Here is a 27,655-nt window from a genome sequence, read left to right as displayed (position 1 = left end):
ACCTCACAGTGATAGAAAGCTGGGTTTTAGTAGTTTGGCTACTTGTTGGGAGCATTTGTTAGCTTTAAAAAACAGCCAGCCATATCTATCTCTCACTCCTCCAGTTCTTGATGTTGAGCTCCCATCGGCCTTCTTCCAGCCACCAGTGGGGGAATATCACCCGTTTCCTTACATGTCAGGAGTGGAACGAGGATGCAATTTTTAGTGCCAAAGTGTCTTTTAGGAAAGTAGGCCAAGAGCATGAGGATTTTTGAAAAGACAGAATGACAGAGAGACACAGAGGGGTAGAGGAAAAGAGATGTGTAAACAAGAGAGTTTCCATCATATCTGTGACGTTTTGTTTGTTTGTTCATGGGACAACCATCACTCCTGTACACGACAGCCGACATGAGGACAAACACTCTTTTTGATTTCCTCTATCCTGTCCCCTTTTTCTACATACATACATCACTGTCTATACTCAGTTCGATTTAATAAAATATAACACAATTTTAAGATGATTTACAGGCATGATTTTCAAAGGATTAATAATACTCACAAAGCAGTTTTCGTTAAGTAGCGTGTACAATACATATTGGACATAATATGAATACAGATACATAAATCACAGACCATTAATTATGATGTCAGTAGTAGTCATACTGATTACAATAATGTTTTTTCTAAAAATCAGTTACTGTCCTTCAGGCTTTTTCTTTCTCTCTGGTGTGTAACTGTCATCCAAGTCACAAGTCTCTCCCTTATCTGAATAAAATGACAGTTTTACACACACACACACACACACACACACACACACAGAAAAAGGGTGAAGAGAGTGATAGATTTTCCCTAAAGCTCAATGTTAGTTCTCTATCAAAAACAAGAAGACACTTAGAGAAGCAGGGTTCACCAGGGGAACTAAACCAAAAAAAAAAAAAATAAATAAAAAATCCAACTGTGAAGACAAATGCAAAGGCATAAATATACCATGATGCTGTTATAACGTGATGTCTACCCAGGAATTCATAGGATGTTTAGTCCTGTTTGAAAAATGGCACTGGGCTACATTGCTTCAGATACTGTAAGACAAGAAAATATAAGTCCAACAAGAATGGTTTGTGGAATAAATCCATTGAAGATGTCGAAACACTGAGCAGAAATTCAAAACAGCCGAAGAAAAACTAAAAAAAAAAAGGTCAACCATTGTTATTTCAGTTTTTCCTTGATGGTTGCAATGTGAACTAGAAATGCCGCGTTTAGAAAATAATGTGCTTGCACATGTTTTTTTATTGGCCAGCTGGAGTGCTGTGCATTGGAATCCCCCTGCTGCGCTCCACACAGTGCTAATGTCACTCTTAACAAGTTATTCTGGAGGAGGTCAGGGTGGATGACTGGGTGAACACAGCATGTGAGTCTGACATGGGAGAATGCTTGTCATGTCCCGTTTCCTACCAAAAGTCAATACTGGTTTCTCATTATCGTGACTACACTTCTTTCCCCTAACCTTAACTGCAGAGTTTTCTTGTAAACAAATAAAAATTAAATTTACATTCAGTGTTACTCACCAAAACTCAAATTGTTGTTTACAGCCTCTTGCCAGCAGTGTTCTTCTTCACTCCTTTTGTTTGCACCCTGCTATGTTTGTTGACATGTTACCGCCGCCAACTGTTAATGAGTGGAACGACATGAAAACCAACACCTTTGCGCATGTGCATGAATTAAACAAAATGGGGACTTTCTCATAGAAACTTTACGGGCTACAAGTGGTCAAATATTTCACGGGTTCAAGTTGTTTTGGTGCTCTAGATCTTTCCTTAATCATAAGGTGGCTGATCAGAAAGTGGTCATATGAATCAATTTTTCGAACATTATACCAATCATACCAAGGTGATAACAAAGACACTTTTTGAAAAGGGATTTTGTATAATGCTATGGCTCTGACCAATTGCACCACTGAAGGAGAGAAAAAGAGAGAAAGAGAGAGAGACTATACATACACAGCCACTACAATAAGGCAAAGGGATTCAAAGTAAATGCTGATTTTTGTCATGCCAGTATATGGCAATACTGCTCCCAGCTCTAATGAAAATATTGTATGTAGAGCTGTGGTGAAATTGCAAATAACAAGAGAGTGAGCAAACAGAGGGAGTGAGAGGGAAGACAGTGACAGAGGGAGGGAGGGAGAGAGGGAGGGATGGAAGTGAAAAAGTAAGACAGGACTGCTGTTGCCACAGGAGAGGTTTCATGTAAAAACACACAGCCAGCTTTCCTGTCCAATTCGGCAAATTACTGACGACTGACTCTCCCCCTGAAGAGAAGGGGGTGGGGTGGGGTGAGATAGATGTGTGTGTGTGTGTGTGTGTGTGTGTGTGTGTGTGTGTGGTGGGGCGCCCCTCTCATCTCATTTACTGGCTTAGACAAGATCTCTCTGTCAGATACACTCACACACACATTCACCCACGAAAGTCAGCGCTCTGAAATATTTACTAGCCTCATGTGGGGAAATCTCTGAGGATTATCCCCAATAACCTGTTTAACTTAATCCTTATCTCACACACATGAATAATAAATCTCTCCCCCCACTCTCCGTCTCTTTCCCTCTCTCTGAGAAGGACTGAGAAGTAACGCCTCTCTCACCTTACTCTCCATCACCCTCCCTCCCTTTTTCTCTCTCACAGACTCACTCCATCTGCTTCATGAACATGAGCTGGCTGCTTTCTCTGCCTCTCCGAGCGTCTTTGAGCTGTTTTGACATATGCTTTCCTTCTCTGCTTCTTTCTTTTTTCTGTCTTTCCAACAATCCCATACCTCTTCCATACCTCTGTCTCTCTCTGTTTTCCCACCAGGACAGGAAAAGGAGCAGTAGCAGAGAGGACCAGCGAAGAAGACTGACCACAATAACAGGAAGAGGAAGTGGGCAGTGACCTGTATGAGACAGGGTTGTGGTTGTACAGCTGCGGTCCAACACTTTCGGCCAGTGGATGAGAAAACCACATCAGAGGTGACAGGAAGAAAAAGAGCAAGAGAGACTAGAAACCTGTTGGACTCTCACCTGAGGAAAAACTTCTACAACAGGGCAATAAAGACATTTTTGGGAAAAAATTCCAGTTGGAGAGTTGGAGTGACTGAAATTTTTTACCTCTTTGAGAAAATCTATACAAAGGAAGAGAGTCCTGAAATTTCTGCAATAGAGTAATATTTCAGCAATTACCTGCTGAGTGAACTCTTTTTTATTCTTAAATTTGTTTGACTCTGAGAGTCTGTCTGTCTGTCTGACTTTATGATCTGATCCACCGTCCAGAAAACAGGATTTGTACAGAAACCTGGTGAAAATCAAGCTGAGGGAGAAATCCCTGTCTGTACAACAACACCTGCTGCAGTCTCCTTCTACATTGGAAAAACCAGCTGACAAAAAGAAGAGAGCACAAGAGTGAAGAGGAGGCATAGTTGAATCAGTAGGTGGTTTTACTCTCACTCTGTTGAGTGTACAGCCACCTACCAGCCACCAAATTCTCCCACAGCTTGCCAAATTAGTACAGTTTGACTGAGCGAGACAGCACCTTGAAGGATTTGGGCTTCATTTTGTACCAAAACAAAGGTCTGATCACCAGTAGAGACTCTACTTGATTTGGATTCTCCATCTCAGTGGTAAGTTTCCTGTTTTTATCTTCATGTTGGGAATTTTTCAAGAGAAATATTGATAGCACAGGTGTATTATGTCTGCGTGCATGTGCCTAGGTAACAAGTATGTCAGTGGGTGTGAACTAAAGAAGGAGCAAATGAACAGATGAATACATCCATTGCTTTCCTATTCAGCAAATGTGAGTGCGAATATACATTTCCCTCTGAGTGGATCCAGAACATGTAACCCAGATCCCTTGAAAACACTCCAGGCTACTTTCCCAGTCACTCCAGGGGTGAAATGCTCATGAATACCGGTCAAACTGTCTCGAAGAAGGTACAGAAATAACTTGAAATGATGGTTATAACCCCTTTAAGGACAGGCTGTCAGCCCCCGTCACTGTTCACATATGTTATGCCAATGATCTCGGACAGCTCGGTGTAGATTTGAATGCTGTAATTGAGCACTGTTACCCCCCTGAGGCTGGACTGTCATTCCTGAAGACAGACGGCTGTGACCATTAAGACGATACAGAATGATCTGTGGATAGGGCAGGGGGAGGAAAAAAAGCAGACTAAATCCACCAGGAGGTCTTCAGCTGTTCATTTTGAAGAGCTTTACATAAAATTTTATTTTTTGTTGCAACTGCCAACTAGATGTCAAGTTGGTGTGGCTATAAAGTATTGATGATGCACATTTAATCTTTCTAAAGTAGCCAAGATCTTGTCAGTTGAGTGGTGTCATTTTGACAGCTGAGGACTTCCCTACAACACAATTTATTTAATCACTCACTCCTCAACAGTACATAAAGGGATAGTCAGAATGATACCTCGCAATTCTTAATCTGAACACAGTCTACCTGAATTTTTAAGGCAGTTTTTGTTTAGCCCCATATTATCAGGGGTTAGTCATATAATTTCTGATGCTGTAGTTGTCCTGGAAGTGTTTCTATTATTTTGTCTACCGTGTGAATGTGAGAATAGTTACTCAGTAGTTGTAGACTTTCTCAGTGGATCTGGATCCATGACCCGGAGTGACAGAGGTGATTTGATTTGGTTGTTACGTCGAAAGCCGTTGATGCAACTAAACCCAGTGGTCTAATTCCTGGAGAGGGAGCTATCAGGGAAAATCCTTTGGGTGCCATCTGGGAGACTTCACCCTCCCACACACACACAAACAGAGATATACACAAGATTCATGATTAGAGCCATTCATTCATTCAGATATATGTCAGAGTAGCTGACAAGCTGTCCAGCTGTGGCGTTGTTAGCTCAGCTGAAGTCACTGATTACTACTGAAAGACCCAGTTACGGTTTTATTTTCGGTAACTGACCTGTATTCTTCATTTTACACAACATGCCACATTTCACCTTGTATTTGAACAAGTTTTAATTTTCTGAATATGCATTTTTAAATCAGTTTTCTATCCCCACGGAATAGAACAACATGGACATATAATCATCCAAAAAAAAAAAAGAACAAAACTGGAGTTTGTCAGACATTTCCGATAGCAGTGCATTCAACAACATGTAAATGCATCAAAAAATAACTGAAATTAACAGGAAAATAAATTGGAAGTAAGATTAAAGATTTATTGAATGGCTATTGGTCCGCAGCTCCATCTCAGTTCAGTATGGGACATTCAAGGCTTTCAGATACTGATGTCAACTGAACTACTGGCTATTTTAACATTTATTTATTAATGAGAGCTAATTACCAACCAACGTGAAAAATGTAAATATACGTATATGATCGTGCATGTTCCGATTGTTCAGTATGTTTCTATGTACAAGAAAATTTCTTTTCCCATAGTTGGGGTCCTTTAATGTTTTCCCTCTTTGAGGCACTGTAGTTGGAATTTTGCCTTCAGCACAGACAGGGGCTGACAGCTGAGCCAAAACCAATGTGGATAACACGCTAGGCTTTAAATTATTTTCAGATGACTGTTGGTCATTACTGTCAGTTTTAAAGCTGGCCGACATCATTCATAACCGGTTCACTGTAATAAAATCTGATTTGTTTGATTGTGAAAGAAAATAGAATCAACTAGAAAGCGCTTTACCACCAATCAGAGCATGAATGCACTCTGTGACATGACAGGGTGTTAGTAAGGCCACCAAGTCTGTGTGTGTACGTGTGTATATGTGTGTGCGCGTGGGTGTGTGTGAGGAGTAGTGGTTCCTGGTGTGACTTGCTGGCAGACAGATTGTTAGAAGCTGCTCTGTGATTAAACCTGTTTTAATCTCAGCAACAGACACAAACTACACTATTCAGCTGTCGTACATCACAGATTTGAGGCTGTGAAATCACTTCCTGTGCCACATACACTATAAACAAACTCTGTGATTTTTGGGTTGTAAAAGTAGAATAAAGTAAGCTAAACTGTGTCAAAGACACCATGTTGAGACAGATTTTTATGTAAGAAGCTTTAAAGACCGAAGTTCTTCTAGTACTCACAGGGGGTGATGTGTTCATAAGAAAATGTTGGACGGAAAGAACATCATAGTCATAATTGTGTCATTCCTGGTGCCTTGCCAGTTACAGGGATAAATTGCAAATTTGACCCCAGGATGGCTATACAGAAAGAATCACCAAATTTAAACAGGTTCTTCCACTGGGGAGGATTAGCAAATGTCATGGCAGTCAGCATATTCCATTATTCAGCAGGCTATCTTGTGCTAAAGTAAAATTTTTCAGGTAAAGGTGGTACTAAAGAAAAGGTCATCTGGTCATCAAATTCAACAGGGCTCATCCTCTGGGGACCTCGGATAGCCTTAACAAACTTGACAGCAATTCAGCTGCTAGGTATCTCTTGTTTGACATTTTGGTCTAAGAGCAAAATATTTTGTCTTGAAAGAAATGTCCAAAATATTCATCATCATTATCCTGGCCAGTTCTTACTGAGATATTCTGCTTTTGCTCAACTTTTTGACCTCTCACCAAACCACACCATTCATCCTTTGGCTTGTGCGCTGGTGGGACAAAAATACACACAACAAAGTGTTAAATTTTCAGTGTTAACTGAGGTTAACGGTGGTCAGTGTTATTTTAACACTTGGTTTATCAAAACTAACACCCCTAGAGTAAATTCCCAAAAGTGTGTGGATTTTGGTCGTTGCAGGTATGTCCACACGGGCGGCACAGTGGGGTAGTGGTTAGCACTGTTGCCTCACAGCATGAAGGGTCCGGTTTGAGCCCCAGTTTGCCCAGGGCTTTTCTGTGTAGAGTTTGCATGTTCTCCCTGTGCCTGTGTGGGTTCTTTCTGGGTACTTCAGCTTCCTCCCATAGTCCAAAGACATGCAGTTAGTTTAATTGGTGACTCTAAATTTGCTCTTACACAGTGAAACTGCCAGTGTTAACTTTTTAACTCCTTAACAGTGTTGAAATAACTGTGGGTGAGTGTAAAAAAACTTAACACTTTTAAAAGTGTGAACACATATAGTTAAATGTAACACTTCCAGTGTTAATTTAACACTGGCGATTTTGCTGAGCACCATCTTATCACGTTAAGAACAAAGGAGTTGCCATTTTGCTCTGTTAAATCAGTAGCAAGCACAGGATGATGATGTCCTCCAGTCTTTATTTTGATCTACAAAAGTAGAATTGACTTGGTTATTTTTCCAGCTGGGGAAAGAGTCAGTGGACACTACACTTCCTGCCAATGATACAAAGTTGCAGTGGAACAGCAAATAGAAAATATGTACCTCCATGTTTCTTGATCTTGATTTGTCAAAGACAGAGGACACATTTACCACGTCTGTCAAGTGTCACGAAATGATGCATGATATACAGACAATCACAGATGGACTAAAGGAGAGACAGATTTCTTGTCCTCTGACAGATTTCATCATGGAGGAATTGTGCTTCTGTCTTTAAAACACAGAACACACAACAAGACTTGTGCATGAACTTCTCCGACCCTTCAGCAACCGCCAGGATTATGAAGTCTTGTTGACTTGTTTCTGTGCTTTAGCCTTTGGTACATTGAAACTAGGTCAGACCTGTCTGCCAGTCACAAAACATCCCGGAGAATGACAACTGTATCTCTGCGTCTGTCTGTTTCTGCTCCTCCGTCACACTCACACACACTCTTGCCTGCGGACAATGTACAGATGTAATTACAGATATTCTTGGATGTTATTTATTCTTCATACCTCAAAAGATGCCTTTGATAAATTATGTCGTAAATAACTTTCTAAAATCCTGTGTGAGATTGTGTGCATGATGCTTGAGATGGAAATTTAAAAAGTGGTTAATCAAAAAACTAACAACTTCCAGCATAAATAAAAGTGACAGGTATACAAACAAAAACACATACACTTAATTTACATCTTATCTTCAACTCAAAACTCTTTCCATACATCAGTTGGTATATACCACATACGTAACAGTAAAGAATCCACAGCATCTTATAAGGTGTTAAATCTGCTTTTAAGGTGAGGTAGAGAGAGTGGCAGGGATGAAAAAGAAGAGAGGTGAAGAAGAGAAGGTGAGAAAAGGAAAGAGGAATGATAGACAGGAGACAGAAATAGACTGTGTGAAAAACAAGATGCAGTTTTCACCTTGAGAGATTCAACTTGAGAGAAACGTAATTTAAGTTGAAAGAAATAATGGAAAGAATGAGCGAGAAAGGCACTGTCAGAAAGAAAAGGGAGAACAAGTGGAACGAAGAGAGAGACAGAAAGTGTGACACAGAAAGAACTCAAACTTGGGAACAGAAACCGAGACAGACGTGTAGTCAGCAATAGAACTGAATGCCAGGAAGGGTGTGTCCACACACTAATGATGACCCCTCATTAACAGACCCCAGAAGACATTGTGTATACACTTCCTGTTGCTGATAAAAGGGAAGGGGTAAGACGCTGGCCCTTGAAGTAGGAAATGCAGTTTAAAAAATGCCCTTTTTGGGAAAATGCCCCTGACGGATTTGTCATCATAGAAATTACTCTGAGCACGTATGTGTGGAAGCATGACATAGGATGTTATTGTGTACGTGTGAGTAAGATGTTACTGTATATGTGATGGCGAGGAAATGTCTACTTGGATTCTGAGTCAAGCTGTATCTCAACTGTTTCAGTGTTCTTCGCATGATAGAAAAATATTTTTTTCTGTAATGCCATAGGACAGCTAAAGCCCAAATTTGTCACAACATTATCTATTATTAATCCATTAAAATGAAATTGCCATAGCAAGGTTAGCAAGAGTCTGGGTTTGAAAGGTTATTTTTTGTTAAAATGATGTTATTGAGACAGTCTCAAATTTTCAGAGCCCAATGGCCTTTTGAATTCCCCAAAATCTCATCCCAGCTCACTACTGATATCAAACCCAGTACAGCGTTATAATGAGTTATATGTTTGTAGCAGCAATGTAAGTAAAGATGTCCAACCACAGAAAGCAAACCAATAAAAAAGTTTATTTCTATCATTTACTTTAAAGTACTGAGCAAATAAATAACTGATGCATGAATTTATCCATCACATCCTCAGTGTGGGTTAACCAGTTATAAAAATTAAATTAATATGTAATTATATGTTTTTTTATTGATACATTGATTCGATAAATCATACATTTTACAACTCACCTCCTTTGACTTTGGGGAATTTTCAAGCTTTGTGTTCATCCACATTGTTTGTGTTCTTGCATGTTAACTACATTATCTTAAACATTTCTTAGTTTGCTTAGAACATATTATAAATATTTCCATTTCAGTCTTTTCAAAGCTAACTCAAGGCTCATTTACAATGTGATTATTGATCTTACTATAAGGACAACAGACTCTGCTTGTTTGATTTTTTTTTTCTCTTGAAAGTCATCTGAGGATTCCTTGTTGCGGGCCTATATTCTTTGGAAGCCACTGCGTGAGAACATACATGTTCAGCATGGGGTGTGATTACTTTGTTTGTCCAGAACATGTTGAGAGGAAGGATATGGGCTTACGCAAAGTAAAAACTAAGCAGGGTGATGACAAGGACACTGCAGGACACTGTCAGGAAATATGTTTGGTCTTAAACAGTGGTCAAGGCTCACTGTGAAGTGCTTGTGTTACGATAAAGTGAGAGGAATATTTGAAAAAATGAAATGCACTCAGTAACTATCAACTTCTGTAATGTGGGCATGTTTTTGAAAAACTGACATGCTGAGCTGAAATAAATAAAAGTCAACGGCATGAGAGCTAAACTTATCTGAACTTAACTAAATATTAACAACAGAAAACAAAACATATATGACATAAAAAGATGATTTACAGCTGAATAAGACAAATTTAGTGCCAAAATTAAAGAAAGAAATGACCATTCAAGATACTGACATAGTTGAGTGTATTATCCCACAAGTCAGCATTTTCCATTTATCATTTTTATTTACATTAAAGTTAGATTATAGGCAATCATCCACAGGGCACCAGTGTATGGGGAACGCAGTCTATGTCAGGTGAAACTCTATAGTAAACAGAGGGTTGGATGCAAAAATGTAAAAGATGCAAAGATGCAAAAACTTGCTGTTGAAGTTACTGAGTGAGAACAAAGTCATAAAGTAAGAGAGGGTTAGTAGTGAGTGAGATTAAAGTATTAGGAGGCGGAATAATTTCTCATTGGCTATTACATTTTTAATTTAGATGTGATTGCCTCTGTTTATTACCAGCCTATGGGGGAAGAGATATGGGAATCTACAGTCAGAAAAACAGATATTCATTGGAAGTTCACATGTACTATAGCAGAGACTTACTGTTCCATGCTGTAGTCCACAGTAAATTTCAATAAAGGACGATACACTTCCGTTTAATTAATTTAGTCCTGAAAGGAAACTAAACAAAGCAAAACACAAGCGAAAAAATAAAACCCAAACAAAAGATGTGAACTAAAGGCCAAAAAACACTGTTGAGTCTTTGTTTGAGCTGATTTGTGGGGAGCCGTGTGAAGAGGTCACGGGAGGTCAGCAGAATACGAGATTAGGCCATTAGAGGGAGAAGACTTTGTGCCAGTATAATCCCCTCATCATAATCTCTCTTTCTCTCTCCCTGCTGCTAATGGCTTGAAGACAATAAGATGCACTAATCTGTCTACTGGGATGGCACAGGGCTGTGCTGAGATATCTACTGGAGTACAGAGCACATATAGACTAAAATGTTTTGAAGATTATTTCCCTGGCATTTCTGCTTTATTAGATAGAGCCTAGTGGGGGGAGACAGGGACAATGGGGGAGACAGAGAGACAGACAGAGAGACAGAAAGGAAGAGCAGGAGGAAAAGCTCAAGTTTACCAGACTGTGTGTACCAGATTGTGTACCTTGTACATTTTTATTTTTGGTTAAATAGTGCTAAAATGGCTTGAAGGCAGGAGAAGCTGATGCAAGACAGTGAAACGTCTTCCAACTCATAATCAATCAAAAACCATAAATCAGATGAAACTCCAGCTTGGTTTAAATTTAAAGATCATTCCACCAAATTTCCACTTTACTTTTTGAGTTATTCCCTTGTGATTAGGACATTTTAGTCTGTGTCAGTTAACACTGCTGGAGCCTAGAGGATGAATATTGTGAATTGTCCGTGTTACATTGCACACCAGATCAATGGTTTATGATGTAATACATGAGTGACGTGATGAGTAACTACTAACTGTCTTTAAGTAAACTGGACGTTTCCAACACTCAGATTCAGTTGAGTAAATGTCTGTTGTGAGATTTATTAGATGTTTAAACTTGCTTGCTCTTGGGGAGTTGAAGCATCCACCATTATGGTCCAGACTGGAACAGTCATATCACAGATATTCATTGTCCCCAGAATCCTACTGACTTTGTTCATCCCCTGACTTTTTCAGCAGGTCAAAATGTGTATATATGCAGTGAAATTTCTTACTTCTACAAATGAATTGCACAATTATGAACAATTCATGTCCCCGGAGTATGAATCGTAATTACTTTGCTTTCCCTGACTTTATCTCCACCATAAGATTGACATTTATTGTTGTTAGTGTTATGTCTTGACAACTGGTGGAAGGTTTGCCATGAAATTTGGTGCAGGCACACAGTCACAATCTGTGGTGAGCTCTACTGACTTTTCCTCTAACTCCATCATTAAGTCAAAATTTTAGATTGCTCAGTGCTTTGGTTTGTATCTCTGTAACAGTTTGGTTTCATTTACAGTCAGCATTACAGCCTCACAAAGCCACTAATGTGGCTCTCAACTCCTCTCTCCCTCTTTCTCTGCTTGATGGAAAACAGCGCTGTCTTAAAAAAAATACTGTGTTGATGGGTGTGTCCTGGAGATACTGGTCAGAAGACAAAACATGCTTTGGTCATAGATACATGAGTTTAAATGCTTATCTGATGCCAAAACCCTGAACATCTATTTCTAATAATACAAAGTGTGGTTTTTCAACTCTAACAAATAGTTTTAACCTCCATTTTGATGATCTCATGGTAAACCACCAAACAGTGTTCATCTTATGATGATGTTATCTAGCAGGAATGTGTGCTTCACATTTGTTGTTTTAGCAAATGTGATGCAGTCTGTTGCCAGCTGACATTGCATAACATCATAACAAAAGTTGATCCAGAATCAACTCCATGACTGCATGTGAGTCCTCTGTGCTGGGGCCCTTGTTATGCAAATGTAACTCTCTTACTGAAACATAGAGGAGGCTGCATTCGCTTTGATGTAATACTAATGTCTGACAATGCACAATTGTATTTGACTCTTAAATTAATGTACAAAACTGACCCATCCCTCTCTTATTATTCTGCATTTGAATCAAGAACTCCTGTCAGCCACAAAGCTCTAACTGTGTTACACCCAAGCAATTTCTTTTTTTTCTTCCACAATTTGATGTGCTGTCCTAAAAAAAATACTGATCAAATATTCAAAATGTCAAACAGTCCCTTTATGGAAAATGGCCTTTCTAATGGTTGATAAAGACCGACATCCTAAGTGGTTTTAATGTCAGCTCCTCTCTCTGTCTCCGTCTGTCTCTGTCTGTCTGTTTCGGTCTTTCTCTCATGCAACACCAGTGGGTCAGGACCTAAAATGGGTCACAGGCCTATGTTTAATAGATCCCCATACGACCACTGTAGTGATATGCCTTTCAGCCAAGGTCCCATGATGAGAGGCTAAATGTTTCATTTGGGTCCCAGGCTGAAAAGGTTTAAGAGCCCTGGTCCTAAATGATAGCTAGACCTCGAGCTCAGCAGCAGACTGTAAGGGGACAGCGAGTCCTTGGCCTTCACTCTGAGTCTCACCCTGGCACAGCGAAGGGGTCTGTCCATAGCTGATAAGTGGTTTTAATGTGATCTCCTCTCTCCTCTTTTCTGCTCCCTCTCTCCTCTCTAATTTCTACTCCCTCCATTTTCCTCTCTGCACCCCCACATTTCTCATTCCTGTCTTGCCTCTCCCTCCTCCCACCATTACCCCCCCCCCCCATTCTCCCTCTTCTTCTTGTCCCGTTCTGCCCACAGATGATGGCTTGGCTTCAGTTGTGGACTACGGGGCTCATAGCCACTATGGCCTTATCCATCTCTTTCACCATTGCTGAGGACTCTGGCTTTCCTGTGGTGGAAGGAAAGAAACAAGGCCCAGCTGAGATTGTGAAGAAGGAGTCCCATCCTGTCCTGTTCAGGCAGAAGAGAGAGTGGATCTGGAACTCTCTCTATGTGGAAGAGGAAAAACCAGCTCCCAACCCCTACAAGATAGGACAAGTAAGTTAGCATCAAAATTTTGACCTCATTGTGGGAAGTCTAATGTAAAGCAATCCATCTGAGGATCCTCTTTAGGCTTCCGGTCTACTTCCTGGGCCTAGTTTCTACAGTTTAGGCTTTAAACAATGGGCTCTCTGAGGGAAAGTCAAAGGATATTTTGTTACCTCCGTTCAGTTTTATGCTGTTAACCAGCTCTTTAATGAGTATGTGAAAGATTTTGCCTGAATAGTCAGTTTATTTGTAGAATTTTGCTGGAACCTTGATGATATGTGTCCTCACTCCAGCTGGGGGAAAAAAACAGAATTCTGAATTCAACCCTATTTCTTTTTTTTCTTTCACAGCTGAAATCGAGCAAGGCGGTGGAGGTGAAGAAGTTTAAAATAGAAGGTGAAGGTGCAAACACCATCTTTACTGTGGATGACAAAGGAGACCTGTTTGTTACCACATCTCTGGACAGAGAAAAGAAAAATTTGTACCATTTGACTGCCAGGATGTATGATGGAAACAACAAGTTGATAGGAGGATTCTGGAGACTTTGTTGTTCAAGTGACAGATATCAACGACAACACCCCTGTTTTTCCCAGAACATACAATGGATCCATTATGGAGAGGTCCACAATAGGTGAGTAGGGTTACTGTTACAGTAATAGTTTGAAAAAGTCCTCAGCAGTTGATATCAGGTTGAAAAGTTCCCTCTAGGCTTTATTTTTCAAGCTGTTATGGTACATGGAGATGAGAGTCAAAGAGAGATTTATTTGTGTAGCCTTATATCACAGACAGTGTCTGTCACAACATCAATATATTCCAACCAGATAAAGCTCTCTGAAAAGACAAGAAAAAGTCTTCTTCCACAACAATGTTTCTTTTGCTTCAAGTATACATTTGACATTTACTACCCAGTGATAATTTAACTTTGTGAAAAGTCATGGAAAAATGAGACAAAATGTTGACATGTGTCACAATCATTAGCCCTTCTTTCTGTGAAAAAAGACACCTTGGTGACTTAATTAACACAATCTTAGCACATAATCATGATGCATCAGTCAGTTGAACAGTCATGTTACCGTACTGAATCCAAGAGAATTTGGTTGTTTTCACAATCATCCTCTTGCATCCTCAAGAAAACATCATGCAGTGTATAGTTTTCTGGACATTATTCAAATTATTTTCTACATTTATCATCCTCTTCTAGGAACTAAAGTAGTTGAGGTGAGGGCAACTGACGCTGATGACCCCACCACTGCTAATGGAGAGCTCAGGTACTCTTTGACCCAAGATGGAGAATATTCTGCCTTTCAAATTGACAGCAACACAGGTAAGTCTGTCATGATTGTAACCCTGTGGCAACATTTTCTTTTTCTTTCTTAACGAGTTGATTTAGGGAAGCTGTAGATGCACAGGCTATTTTTACTTAAATATGAGTCAGAGCTGACCTCAAAGATAACACCCTGTCTGTCTGCCTCTCTCACTGTTTCTCTGCAGGTGTGATCAGCTGCAAGATACAAACACTGGACCGGGAAACCAAGAGTCAGTATGTGGTGGTGGTTAAAGCTCAGGACATGAGAGGAATGGCCTCTGGCAGCACAGCCACCACTTCTGTCACCATCACCATCACAGACATCAATGATAACATAGCGTCTTTCACCCGAAGTAAGGACTGGAGTGCCAAAGTTGCCTTATATTAAAATTATTCTGTTCTTATTTATGAAAGCACAATTAATTCTGTTACATTCACTGATTTATTGCCTAACATACACAGCATTAACCTTGATTTGTAATTTCTTTCTGCAGAGATTTATGAGCTGCAGGTTCCAGAGGACCACAAGTTGAATGAGAAGATTGGCATTCTGGAGTTGGTGGACAGAGATCAGATACAGAATAAAGAGCCCATCTTCACCATTCCGGGTGATAACGGCAACATGTTCAATATTGAACTCAACCGCAACAAAGACGGCAACCTCATGCTCAAAAAGGTAGGTGGTTCATGTGGTGAATGAATAGCTGATATCTCAAGGCTTAAATGTTGTGAAGTCATTTTTATTTCTGAATTTGTAAATCAACTATTCTAGTCCTTGCTTTTGGTAAGTCAAGTTATTTTGTTGTGTATTTTAAACTTTTTTAACATATGTGAATTTGCTGCCCTATTTTTTGTCTGAATTTTGTGATATTGAGTGAGGAAGTGGTTCTTTGTATCTTTTGACCTTTTATCTGTTAGTTTAGATTATTGCCAACTAGTTGCCACATGCTCTCAGTCACAACACTTGGTGTTGAACTGTTCCAGCAGACTCAGGTCAGTGGCAAACTGTCATGCTACAATAGTTGGTGGGTTTTTGAGACAATAAATATACTTGTTGCTGCCCAGTTTTTCCAAAGACCTCATGGGAGTTGCAGAATTTCCCCCTGAGGTACATGTTCCCCTCATTGGGAGTCACTGACTGTCCCCCCAAACAGTACATGGTCAGTTGATTTTTATAGTTAATGAAATATTAACTGAAGGTGGTTCAGGTAGTTTTAGATATTAACACTTAGATTTTGTTGCCCCAAAATTGATGCAAACCTTGCATGCTAGTGGTGCAATAAGATAACAACCCTAACCCTAACCCTAACCCTATAAACAGCATAAGGATTATGGCTAAATGTCAGTTCTAATGTCCTAACATTTTCTAACGTGTTTTTGGGTTATGGCTTCTTATACATTCTGCCATCATATGGCCACCAGCTACATCAGAAATTAAAATTTGTTACAGTGCAATGATGTATTTTTACCAAATTAAAACCCAAAAGCTCTGGCCTTCTGGTTAGGAAAGATATTTATACTTGCAGAAATTCAAGCAAGTTTACTTGACTGGTTTGTGCACTTCAGATAAAGTATTTAGGACATCAGAGAGCTGAAAATGTATTATAATGAAATGAGCTCTGTAATAGCTTGTACCCACGCTGGCCTGGAATCGAATCACACCACAATCTTCTCTCTGCTCAACTTGCCCCTCAGCTCTGCAGCCCTTCTCATCTTTCTCACCGGCTGTGTTTACATGTACAGAGTAAGCCGGCTATCGGCCACACTACGGTTAAGGTCTTATTCTTGTTAAGCTGTTTACGCATGCCTTTGATACCCTGTGTGAGTATCTGTGTTGCCATGAAAAATCCAGTTAACAGAATATTCCTGTCTACCTGTAGTGTCCCATTCACAGATAAAACAGTCCGCTAAAAAAAAAGAAAGAACAGTAGTCTATTTCTAATACAGGGGAAAGAAATGATAATCCTGGTTAAAAATGTGAACGTAAGCACTGCTTGCTGTCACATATTTGTTGACATGAAAATGTTTCCATAACACTATGCAATTCTCAGTTTGTGGAGATATTGAAAAAGCGAAAGGAAAGAGGTATTTCCATGCCACAGTAACATATTTAAAGTGGAGGAAAAAGCTGGCGTTTTACTGTCTCTTAAATCCAGGGTATGAGCTTTACCAGCTTGTTTTAGCTGAGTTGTGATGTTTAAAGCCTTTTTACACCTGGCATCAACAACTGTCCTGAGTGAACAGACGCAGGTGTAAATGCCCTACGGATGATGATAAGAAATGACTTTGAGCACATGAAAAATAAAGTGCTAATGCGATGTGTTGCTAATCCAAAAACGGGAGTAAAAAATTTGGATATATACAGTCTTGAGGACCAGCCCAAATATGGAAAATATTATTTTCATCAATGCAGAACAAGTGGCATAAATGTTAACTAAAGACAGAGTAAAACATAAAGGTTAGATGAGGGAAGAGGATGTTGATGTCTACCAGATCAGTTGTATAATCAAGTTAAAGGGCCTTTAAGAAACTATGCAACATCTCAAAAATACAGTGTGCCTATTTCATTTGTGAATGTAATTCTTGCCAAGCTTGGCTGTGATTTTAAATCAAATCCTGATCAAATTCCCATTCACCTCTTTCCACAGGCCCTGGACTATGAGACAACAAACAACTACACTTTTACCGTCCGAGTGCGAGAAGACCTACGTTTTCCTGCTGACAACGAGAACAGGGCTGTCACCACTGCCCAGGTATACATCATACCAGACTTAGTCTTTATGCCTTCCTTCAAGGATGTTATCACCCTGCTTTTGTCTGTTAAAAATGGGAAAGAAGGGAAGTTCTGTATCACAGGTCCATGAAAAAATCAATGTGAATTCAGCTGATTACAAGAGAAATATACAGCACTGTCTGCTTTAGTGGTCAGCAAATAGTGTTACTCTTAAGATTTGTTGGTAAGGTCACTCCCAAATTTACATATTACAAACTTTACTCAAAAGTAGCTGATGTAGAAATTGGGAGCTGGTAAATGCTGTTTATTCTTAAGCACCTCTGAAGATTCCCAGCTGCCAACCAATGTTGTAGAAAAAAAGGAACAAAGACGTTCATTCCATCAACTGTAGTCCATTTGAATCATTAACCAAATGTGCACAAATTAGAAGTCAAAGCTGTCTTTCACCTATTTTAAATCATTTCAAATTGACAGGTAAACATCAGGGTGTTAGATGTAGACGAGCCACCAGTCTTCTCCCAGCCCATCTACACCTTCACTGTGATGGAGGAACTGATTGTGAACAACATAGGAACAGTCACAGCCAGGGATCCTGACAGAGCCAACAAGCGCATACGGTACAATGTTGTGCAAACTCCCCAAAATAACTAATATTGTTTGTAATTCTGCGCAGTGGCTTACACCGATCCCGTGCTCTCTCTGTTTAGGTACTCCATCTTAGACAAAGACTGTCCTATCAGTATCAACCCCATCACAGGTCAGCTGTCCACCCTGAGGAAACTGGACAGAGAGCTGGAGGCCACACACATGTTTCAAGTTAAAGCACAAGAAGAGCCAAGTGGTACGTCATGTGCACACGTGCACACACACACACACACACACACACACACACACACACACACACAACACAAATTGCATGGGTTTATTAATCCTGTTTCCTTTAAACAATAGATGCTCACATAAAAAATGAGAACCATGTGTTTTCTCTAACAATGGTAATGTGTGTACAGGGAGGGGGTTAGAAAAGCCAAATGAGACAGTGTGTTCTCTTGTTATTCACTGAACAGCTTCTCTGAATTTTGTTGAGGGATGGGAGTGTAACACATTAACAGGGATTTTTATAGATTTAACTTTGCCAAAACACCTGGTCGACCCACACGGGAAGGAGAGAGTAAGCAGGAAAATCACATTAGTGGGTCTCTTTGTTCACTTGCAGCTTCCAAACCAAACTCTGTATTTTTAGACCAGTAATGAATGAAATCCAAAGATCTATTTTAGTGGCTTGTCACGATGTTTAAGGAACACAATGGTCCCCTGAGCTTGACATGGTCCTCGATATACAGTACATGTACTGTACTAAAGATAGTTTCAAAATCTCAGTACAAGAGAGGAAAGAGACCTACACATTTATCCAAAGATGAAGACTCAAAAAGAACATCAGTGATGCAATATAAATGTAAAAGCTCCTTTAATGTGACAAAGAAACTGGCCAGCAAACACCTCACAAATAGAAATCCTTTCAGTCAGTTGACCTTAATCAGTTCCATCAATGCACAGATACACACGCCTGATCAGTATCATGGCTAATCACTGTCACATCTGACCACAAAGGTAGATGACAGACAAATTGTGTGAAGTGAGTCACATAAGAAAATGGAAATAAAAAATAAGTGAGCAAAGTGCTGCAAAAAACACACATTAAATAATATGACATTAGGTTGTCCTACTGCTGACTATTTTCATTGTCAGCAAACTCAGTGCCACAGTACAAAGTTACAAAATTAGACCCAGCAACTAACATCCATCATTATCAGTGGACTACGGTGAATCATATGATGTTATCTCTTCTCTGTAGGTTTGGAGTCATTTGTAAAAGTTAACATTATAGTTCAGGACACTAATGACAACAAGCCTGAACTGGCTGTGGATGAGATCTTCGTCTGTGAAAATGACGTCACTAATACGGTAAGAAAAAACCTCTCTAGCAATTTTTCTCTTGATTTGGACACATTTGTTTTCAACTAGACTGATGTTCAAAAATGTATTTGGCGCATCACTACAGACTCTATCTGTCCTGCCCTCTTAGTAGATACAGACATGTGACATATTGATGAAAAAACCAACATAAAGTGTCTTAGTAAGGTGTTGGGCCACCATGTGTTACCAGAAAAGCTTCAGTGTGCCTTGTTGTTGAATTTATAAGTCTCTGTAACTGCACTGGAGGGATGGAACACCAGTCTTCCAAAGATATTCCCTAATTTGGTGTTTTGATGATGGTGGTGGGTGGGTGGCGCTGTCTAACACGTCAGTCCCTATGGATGTGGGGCATTGTCATCCTGTTTCTCCACTATTTTTACTAGGTTTTTTCCTTTAATTTTTCACCTTCCTGTATGTACAGATCTTATAGTCACCCAGTAATTTATTGGGTCTAGACTTTTCAAGTACCTGACCTCATTTATTTTCAGTTGCTGTGTTGCTCAAAAACAGGATCCACACAAATATCTGTGCCACAGCCTGGACACCACAACAGCAGTTGAGCAAAATACATGTAGAATACTCTGTTGTATTCCGTTGGGTCTCATGTAGTTTGGTAAAAACAGCACAATGTCCAAAGTAAATGATAAATAGACTGCTTTTATTGTACTGTATATCGTGCCTTTATCCCAAGAGTGATGCAAAATGCTTATACACACACACAAACACATTTATGCAAGGTCAACCTGCCCTGCAAAGTGCTGGACTCCTCAGGGGTTCAGTGACTTGAAACGCTACAGTGTTTTTCTCCTTACAGCGGGAAGGAGGTGCAACTAGAATAGGTGGAAAACAAATGTTGTGAAGAACAATATTGGTTTATTCATATATGCATTCATATATGTTTTCTATCTTGTGAGGTTAAGATTTTGAGTAAAAGATAAAAGCCTAACTGCAATCAAATCAAAACTAATGTTTTGAAAGATGAAGGAGAGTAATTTACAGGTCAACAATATAATGTGTTAAACTGCATATAATTTCATTTTATTTATTTATTTTTTTATCTTTCCTCAGGTGATAGGAACTTTGAGAGCTACAGATAAAGATGACCAGCTACCACACTTCAGTTTCAGCCTGGCCAGTGCAAGCTCCAACTTCTCCATCAAAGACTATGGCAGTAAGTCTTCTTTGTGCACTAAGCATATATTTACCTTTCTTCTCTTTCTTGTTGCTCTTAAATGGTGCTACAAGGAAGCACTGGCCTCGGAACCTGTTGCTATGCAACAGCTGAAACTCCATTTGAAGCACAGTGCTTTGTTGCTGAAATTTGAAATTATTTTAACTTCTCAAAGCATGCTTTGGTTCTCCCAGCCAGACGGGGGATTTAGAGAGCCTGTCTGGGACCATAAGTGCTGTCTAGAATGCACAACAGCAAATATTGAAAGTAATGAGAGCAAGTGGCTCGGTGGACTTGCATATTACTCTCTATGTATTCTGAGCTCATCCCAGCTAAGGATGTTAAAGAAACATGTCACCCACGGTGCTACTGGGTTACTTTTTACAATAAAGTCATGGAAAAACTATCCATGGAAAACTGTGCCATAAGGAATGCAGGGATATGCATGTGAGTACTCACTCAATAATTAAGCCTTTGATTAAGTGTACTGTATAATGTTTTAGCAATTGCAGGGAAGTCATAAGACATAAGACATAACAGACCTTTAATCAGCAGAGGCTATAGCTTACAATTTTAAAGCTTTATTGATCAAGCATGAAACAGACTTTGGCGTACAGTCTACTGTTCTGACTGAAATTTTGATAAATTCAGTTACAGTTTATATTAAGTTTATACTGTAAATGCTTCAAGTCCACAGCCATGCTAGCTACTTAGGCATGCAGCATGCACACAATGACAATGCTAGCATGCTGACATTTAGCAAGTATTATTTTTACTGTGTGTGCATGTGCTGTGTACACATGGAGAGTCGTGGGACTATCATTAGTTCTGCAGGTATTTGGTCATAAACACACTAGTGTTCTGCTTTTTGCCACAGTAGCTGGCTGGCGTTACCTCCACCATACCCAACATAAAAAGAGAGCTCTCTGCTACCAAAAGATTATTCTAAATTCAAAGCAGCATCTACATTCAGCAGATTTGGAGCCATTTAGGATTAAAAACATGTAGATATATAATGTACAAGTTGAAAAATGTCAGCTTAGATAAACAGACTGTGACATAGATGATGGTGTGAAACTCCAAGAGACATTTTCTTTGATCCAGACATTGATATTTAGGCAAAGGTTGGTGCTCTGTTACGTCAGATTTCCAAAGCTTATTTGGGTTATTCAGCTTAGGACACAAAATGGCACAAGTAAAACAGTTTTCATCATTTTTGATCATCACATACCCTTATAATACATGAAAGCCTGAGGAAAAGTGTTACCAACTGTTCTAGTCAAATATTAAAAGTCTGAATAGATGAAAGCCTTAGGTAGTCAGATGAAAGATTTAGGTGAAGTGTTACTATTTAATTTAAATGAAATTTGAAACATACTGAAAGGGAGATAAACAGAGGGAAAAAAGGCATGAACTTGCCTCATCCATTTCCTCTCTGCTTGTGCCTGGAGGGGTTGACATGTTGAGCCGATGGAGAAAAGGAAGAGGAAGATGGGGGAGAGCAAAAGGAAAGACAGATGAGGCAGAGGTGGGAAAAAAAGATGAAAGGAGGCAAGAGGAAGAGATCAAGATTTAGGGGGATGGGTAATATTAAAGTGAGACTGTTAAAATTAGGAGAGGGAGCAAACATACAGGAGAAAGAATAATAAGTGGGGATAAACAGGAGGAAAAAAAGGTGGGAATGAATGAATACTGGAGAATGAAGAATAGAATTTAGCAAGAGAGAGAGAGAGAGAGAAAAGTAAAACATCAAGATATCTTCCCCTTAATGGCAAAGAATAGAGGATGACAAAAATGAAGGAGAGATGAAAAAGGGGGAAGAGAATGAATGGGAGAAAAAAAATGAAGAGGGGAGAAGAGGCAATAGGTTAAAATTAGAAGAGAGAAAAAAGAGAAGGACAAGGAATGAAATAAGAGACGAGGACAAAGAGGAGGAGATGGGGAGAGAAACAAACATGAAGAGGAAGCAGAACTAAGAGGAAGAAGGAAAGAAGAGTGAAAGGAAAGGGGGTATTGAGGGGAAGAAACAGGCAAAAAAAGAGAAAAGATGACAGGACAGGAGATGACAGAAGAAAAGAGGGGAGAAGAGGAAAGAAAAACGACAGAGAGACAAGGAATGACAGAAGGAATAAGGACAGTGGTAGAGCAAAGAGTGGGAGATGAGATGAGGACATGATGAAAGAAGAAGAGATGACATCAGAAACATGAAATGTTTAAATGGAAGGTTGAAAAGATGGGAGGATGAAGAGTAAAAGAGGAAGAAGAGAGGTGAGAAGCAAATAGATGAAAAGAGGAAAGATGAAAAGAGGGAAGTGAAGTAGGAGGGGTGAGGGGAAAAAGGTAAGGGGAAGACAAAAAGAAGGAGAGGAGAGGAGGTGGATGGTTGTTTGATAAGTGCTGGTTGTCAGTGTGAACCTCTGTTCTCCCCTGTGGCTCAGGACTGTGGCCTCCAAAAAATCATCTGACAGCACCTCACACCACTTAAGTCAAACACAGCGTACAGACAGACAGACAGACAGACACACACACACTCACACACACACACACACACATGCAACAAGAGCTGCAAAGTGAAAGCTCTTAAAATATTTATCGACTACCAGCTCTTTAAAACTTGCAAAAAAAAAAAAAAAAAAAAAATCCAACTGTGCTTTCATTATGGGACTCAGAAAGACACACACACACACACACACCAGCAGTCAGTGTAGCTTTCACAGTGAAGTGACAGGACTTGGTGTTCAGACCAGGCGGCTACACGAAGCTCGCTGCATTAATACCACACATACAAGAGAGAGGAGGAGGAACAAAAACAAAAGTCTAATGAGAAGAGGGAGGAGAGAAATGGAGAGAACAAAGGAAATATAGAAAGGACAGTGAGACAAATACAAGAATCCAGAGAGACAGGAAAGAGATGAATTCAAACAAAGAAGGAGCAGGAGACGAGACAGAGAGGGAGGATGAGATGAAGGGAGGACAGAAGCTGTTTTCATCTTTTATTCAGTTAGTTAAGGCTTCATCTGTACCCATGTCCTCCCACTCACCCACCTTCAGTGACAACATGTTGTCTTGAAGACAATACTGAGGAGCCTGATCCCATGGGGGGTGGTTGTATAAACCTTATTTGAGTGTCAGGCATTTTGATCTTTCATTAAAAGGCCTGTTTACCCAAAGTACAAGAAACTCAAGTGGTATCATATGCAAATAGTTTGGATTTTATTTGTCTGGGGTTTGAGATATCCATCTGTGAGATGTGTGAACTTTTTGTCTTTTTAGTGAACAAGCTAATGAGCTTGCTGAGAGACAGTTAGCAAGCCATTTGAATGGGATTTAATTCATTTAATTCATCACAACACCAAAACAAAAATGTTGAAAAGAACATTACATGAGCAGGAACAATAGGATAATGCAAATAACTGTGACTTGTTTGGATTAGACATTATTATTAGGCATTATTCTTAGACTTTTAAAAAATACGTATTTGGTTGAATTGGCCCTTAAGTGAGTCTAACAGAGGAACAAAGGAAGATAACTGCATGAACACTGACTATACAAAGCTTGTCCAATAAAGTGCAAAGAGGCAGAAAAAACAACCCATCATGCAGGTGTTTTGGAGATTTGGTGAAATAAATTTGTGCCTTTTATTCAGGCCAAAATGAAGCTGTATTTTCAGTATGTCAGTCCTACCAGTATTGATTATGGTAAGACCTCTGAATAGTGGAATGTGAAAGAATGTGAAACAAGTCTCAGAACGTGTTTCAGAGATTTATCAAATTCATAACACCAATGTCATTTGTATTCAAGGTCCAGAACCATACTGCATGTTTCTTTGTCTGAGAGCTTAAGAGTGTGTCTAAGTATGTTTGAGTGTTCAGAGGGGTCTTTCCTGCCATTGTGTTCTTCAAAATTCCTCCAGTGGTGGGATATTGTGGAACAAGGCTCTGCCTGTCATCTCAGCAGGAAACTTCTGCCTGCCAGGGATTTGACTAATGACTGCATTGTTTGTCAGGTCTGCAGAGGAGACATTGCTATGTTCTGCTCAGCATGTTTCAGTTCTCTTTACATTTCTGGTCTGTTTTTGATCCACTATTGCAGGTTTTTAAGGTGCTGCCATTATCTATAATCCTAAATGACTCAAATACTAAATGCCCCAAACTGACAGATAATCATAAATGATCTCTCTGCCTTTATGTAACGACTCTCTTCTTTCTATCATAGCGCGTATCTTGTTTCATCTGCGGAACACGGTGCTGTATAAATAGACTCTTTAGACTCTATAGACTACTCAGTTGAACATCAGTAAAACAAGGTGATGAGTCAGACAAATTAGACAAGGATTTTGCAGGAAAGGAGAGGTAAATCTGTGTTGCAAAGGTGGTTGTAATATTTTGTAGACTCACTGTGGGTATTTATATGCTTCCTTGTACAGATAACACAGCAGACATCTTAGTGAAACAGGGCCCGTTCAGCCTGGATGACCCCAAGGATTACAATGTGGATGTGCGCATCAGTGACGGAGGGCGACCCATCCAGACTAGTATTACCAAACTGGCAATCAAGGTCTGTGTGTGTTTTTGTGTGTGTGTGTGTGTGAGAGAGAGAGAGAGAGTAATGTACTAAAGAATAGAAAAATGTAAATAATTACACAGATGAATTGCAAAATCTTATTTAATCACATTTACCTGTTTTAATACAGTAAAACTCAGAATCACATGCAGTACTTCACTTTATAGTTTAGCTTGATTAATTAGTTAGTTTCACTAATATACTGATTGATTGACTGAGTGATTGATTGCTATTTATTTCCCGATGTAGTCGTGTCGCTGTGATGCCAGGCGGATTCCTACACAGTGCAAAGCTGGTGCTCGGAGGATGTCAGTGAGTGTCCACGCTCTGATAGCCATTCTACTCTGCATTCTGACCATACTGGGTAAGTTCGAGTTGAATTTTTTTCTTTTCTTTTCTTTTCTTTCTTTTCTTCTCTTTTTCATAGTCTCCATTTTTGCTGGAAAAGTTCATTGCTTCACAGCACCTCTAAGATATCAACTGCACGATTTTCGTTAGGGTGGGGGTATCTTTTTTCTTGCTCCTCCTAAGAATGCCTGAACCTTTCAGTGTTTCATCTTCAAGTGCACCTTAAAATAGAACTCCACCAATTTTCTAAATCCGAGCATTTACAGGTCTGAGCATTACTGCATATGTGAAAAAAGTTGTAGAAAGCCTTTGTGACTGATAAATTGCCCGGAAGTGATGTCATTTGAGTCAGCGTGGTTCTGGGCTGAAGACTACAAATTTGAAAATGAAAAAATAGGGGTGTGGAGTTAGAATGAAGTAGATGCACCAAGCATAGCCTGCTCCTTATCGCTGCTCGAGGCTACATTAGCTACTGTAACACGTTTGAATCTCTAAAGAGAACATTCACTGGTTCAGTTGTGTTTTGGGTAATGTACGCTTCAGGTTTTGAAAAGGAATAAGAGTGCATTGAATAAAAAAAGACAACTTCTCTGGTTCAGTTGCATAATTTTTGCAACCTGTCCATTGTGAATCTACCAATGTTACAGGAGTGCAATGCTAAATGGGTGCAGTGAAACTGCTTGACCAGTTGGGTGCTGCATTTTTTTGCATACTAAATGGAGAAGTCTTTTCTGCAGAGTATGGTTTACATCCATTACCATGTACAGTGCCAAAACATAATCGCATTTCCAAGATTTTGCAAAATCATTTGATATTCTGTTTGGCATGTGAGTTGCAAAACTAGTTTGGCTGATTTAGAAGCTGAAAATTAAACTTAACAGCAGGCACAACAGTGCACATTTCTGACACCATTTTAGGTGTGGTCGCAGAGGGAAGTGAAAAACTGCTTTTCAATTCGATTTTAAGTCAGCTGTTAAGTGTTTTTAAAACATTATCTCCCATTTCTTGTGTTTGGTTCAATTCACATTTTTTGTAGTTCAAAGTTAACAAATATGACTCACAATATGTCATGACCCAGCTCAGAAGCCATGACAAAAGGAGGGAAGACCACACATAAGTTCTAACTAAAAAACAGTTATTTAACAGAATTGAAAAGGAAACTAACATTAAGACAAACAGAATATAACCAAAACCAAACAGAGTGGAAGCCAGAGAGGAGCAAGACTGGCTGCTACCAGTTTATATAGTGCAGCCAGACCAGGTGAGCTGAATCTGCTTGACGACCAAACTCCGCCCAGGAGTCTCAGAAGGAATTACTGACAGGGTCGTCACAAATAAAACACAAGTATATTGCAAATGGTGTAGGAAGAATGAAGCTGGAAAATTATAATGCATCATTTCTTGTGTGGCTCTGGGTTTGTTTAGAGTTTATCAAACACTAATGAATTGACATTTGTGAAATATTTGTGGTTTGACTTGGGTATATAGAGCTGAAAAAGAGACATTTATGAGAAAATATTGATGGCTAGATTGATAGATTGATTTTTACTTTGTCAGTCTGTTAACAAACAGGTGCAAAAGACCTTCTTAAAGCCACAGAGTTTTTATTCTCTGAGAGGAATTCATGAAGACAGCATCAATGATAGATGCAAAAAGTCAGCACTGAGTGAGTGGGGCATGTGCACAGATTCACATGCCCTTGCTTTGTGATAAATAAGATTCATGTTTTGCGGGGAACTTTTCCCCTCCTGGTGTTGTTGGTTTTATGAATAATGCAGCGGCGGATGTGGAAATAATGCCTGCGGTTGTGAGCTCAATATTCTCTTTGATACCTTCGCCCCCTGCTCCTTTTTTTTTTTTCTGTGGAAAAAGAGACACTTGTCATGTTGGATGAGTGGCACGCTGGAGATAGTTGGCTAAACAAGAGGGATCTGGGATGAGAAGTGCTGAGGAAGAAAGGGAAAGAGAAGAAGAACTTAAAGATAAAGAGGAATGGAGGCAGAGTGACAGATGGAAAAAAAAACTTATATCTAGACTTAGATATGGGAGGTGGAGAGGGGTGAAAGAGGCAGACAGATGAGAGGCGAGTGAGACAGGGAGCTGAGGTGGCGTGAGACCAGCTGAGTGACAGAGCGAGACAGAAAGAGGTTAAAGAAGAGAGATGCCGAAGAGGAGAATTGTGGGAAAAGCAGCAGAAGAATAGGAGTGGTAATGAGTAGAGTTTATCAGCTCTTTAGGTGCCGTCTGCTTATCAAACACCACCAAACACTCAACCTA

At 39.6% G+C, this 27,655-nt stretch overlaps 1 protein-coding gene across 1 annotated transcript in view; it reads left to right on the top strand.

Annotated features, from left to right (window-relative positions):
* The first annotated feature begins 2,593 nt into the window (after positions 1 to 2,593).
* The window catches only part of cdh5 (cadherin 5), a 34,897-nt gene continuing 9,835 nt past the window's right edge, over positions 2,594 to 27,655 (top strand). Inside the window, 14 exon segments of the mRNA XM_018693794.2 lie at positions 2,594 to 3,627; positions 13,049 to 13,288; positions 13,630 to 13,806; positions 13,808 to 13,910; positions 14,481 to 14,603; positions 14,771 to 14,938; positions 15,080 to 15,261; positions 17,234 to 17,338; positions 17,794 to 17,936; positions 18,027 to 18,160; positions 19,175 to 19,284; positions 20,365 to 20,467; positions 24,894 to 25,024; positions 25,280 to 25,394. Coding sequence (XP_018549310.1) covers positions 13,049 to 13,288; positions 13,630 to 13,806; positions 13,808 to 13,910; positions 14,481 to 14,603; positions 14,771 to 14,938; positions 15,080 to 15,261; positions 17,234 to 17,338; positions 17,794 to 17,936; positions 18,027 to 18,160; positions 19,175 to 19,284; positions 20,365 to 20,467; positions 24,894 to 25,024; positions 25,280 to 25,394 — 1,834 coding nt within the window. The 5' untranslated portion in view covers positions 2,594 to 3,627.

The sequence above is a fragment of the Lates calcarifer genome, linkage group LG16_LG22, assembly GCF_001640805.2.
Source record: "Lates calcarifer isolate ASB-BC8 linkage group LG16_LG22, TLL_Latcal_v3, whole genome shotgun sequence".
In the NCBI taxonomy this organism is placed as follows: domain Eukaryota; kingdom Metazoa; phylum Chordata; class Actinopteri; family Centropomidae; genus Lates; species Lates calcarifer.
Note: the sequence above shows the minus strand (reverse complement) of the source record. Positions and strands in the feature narration are given on the sequence as shown.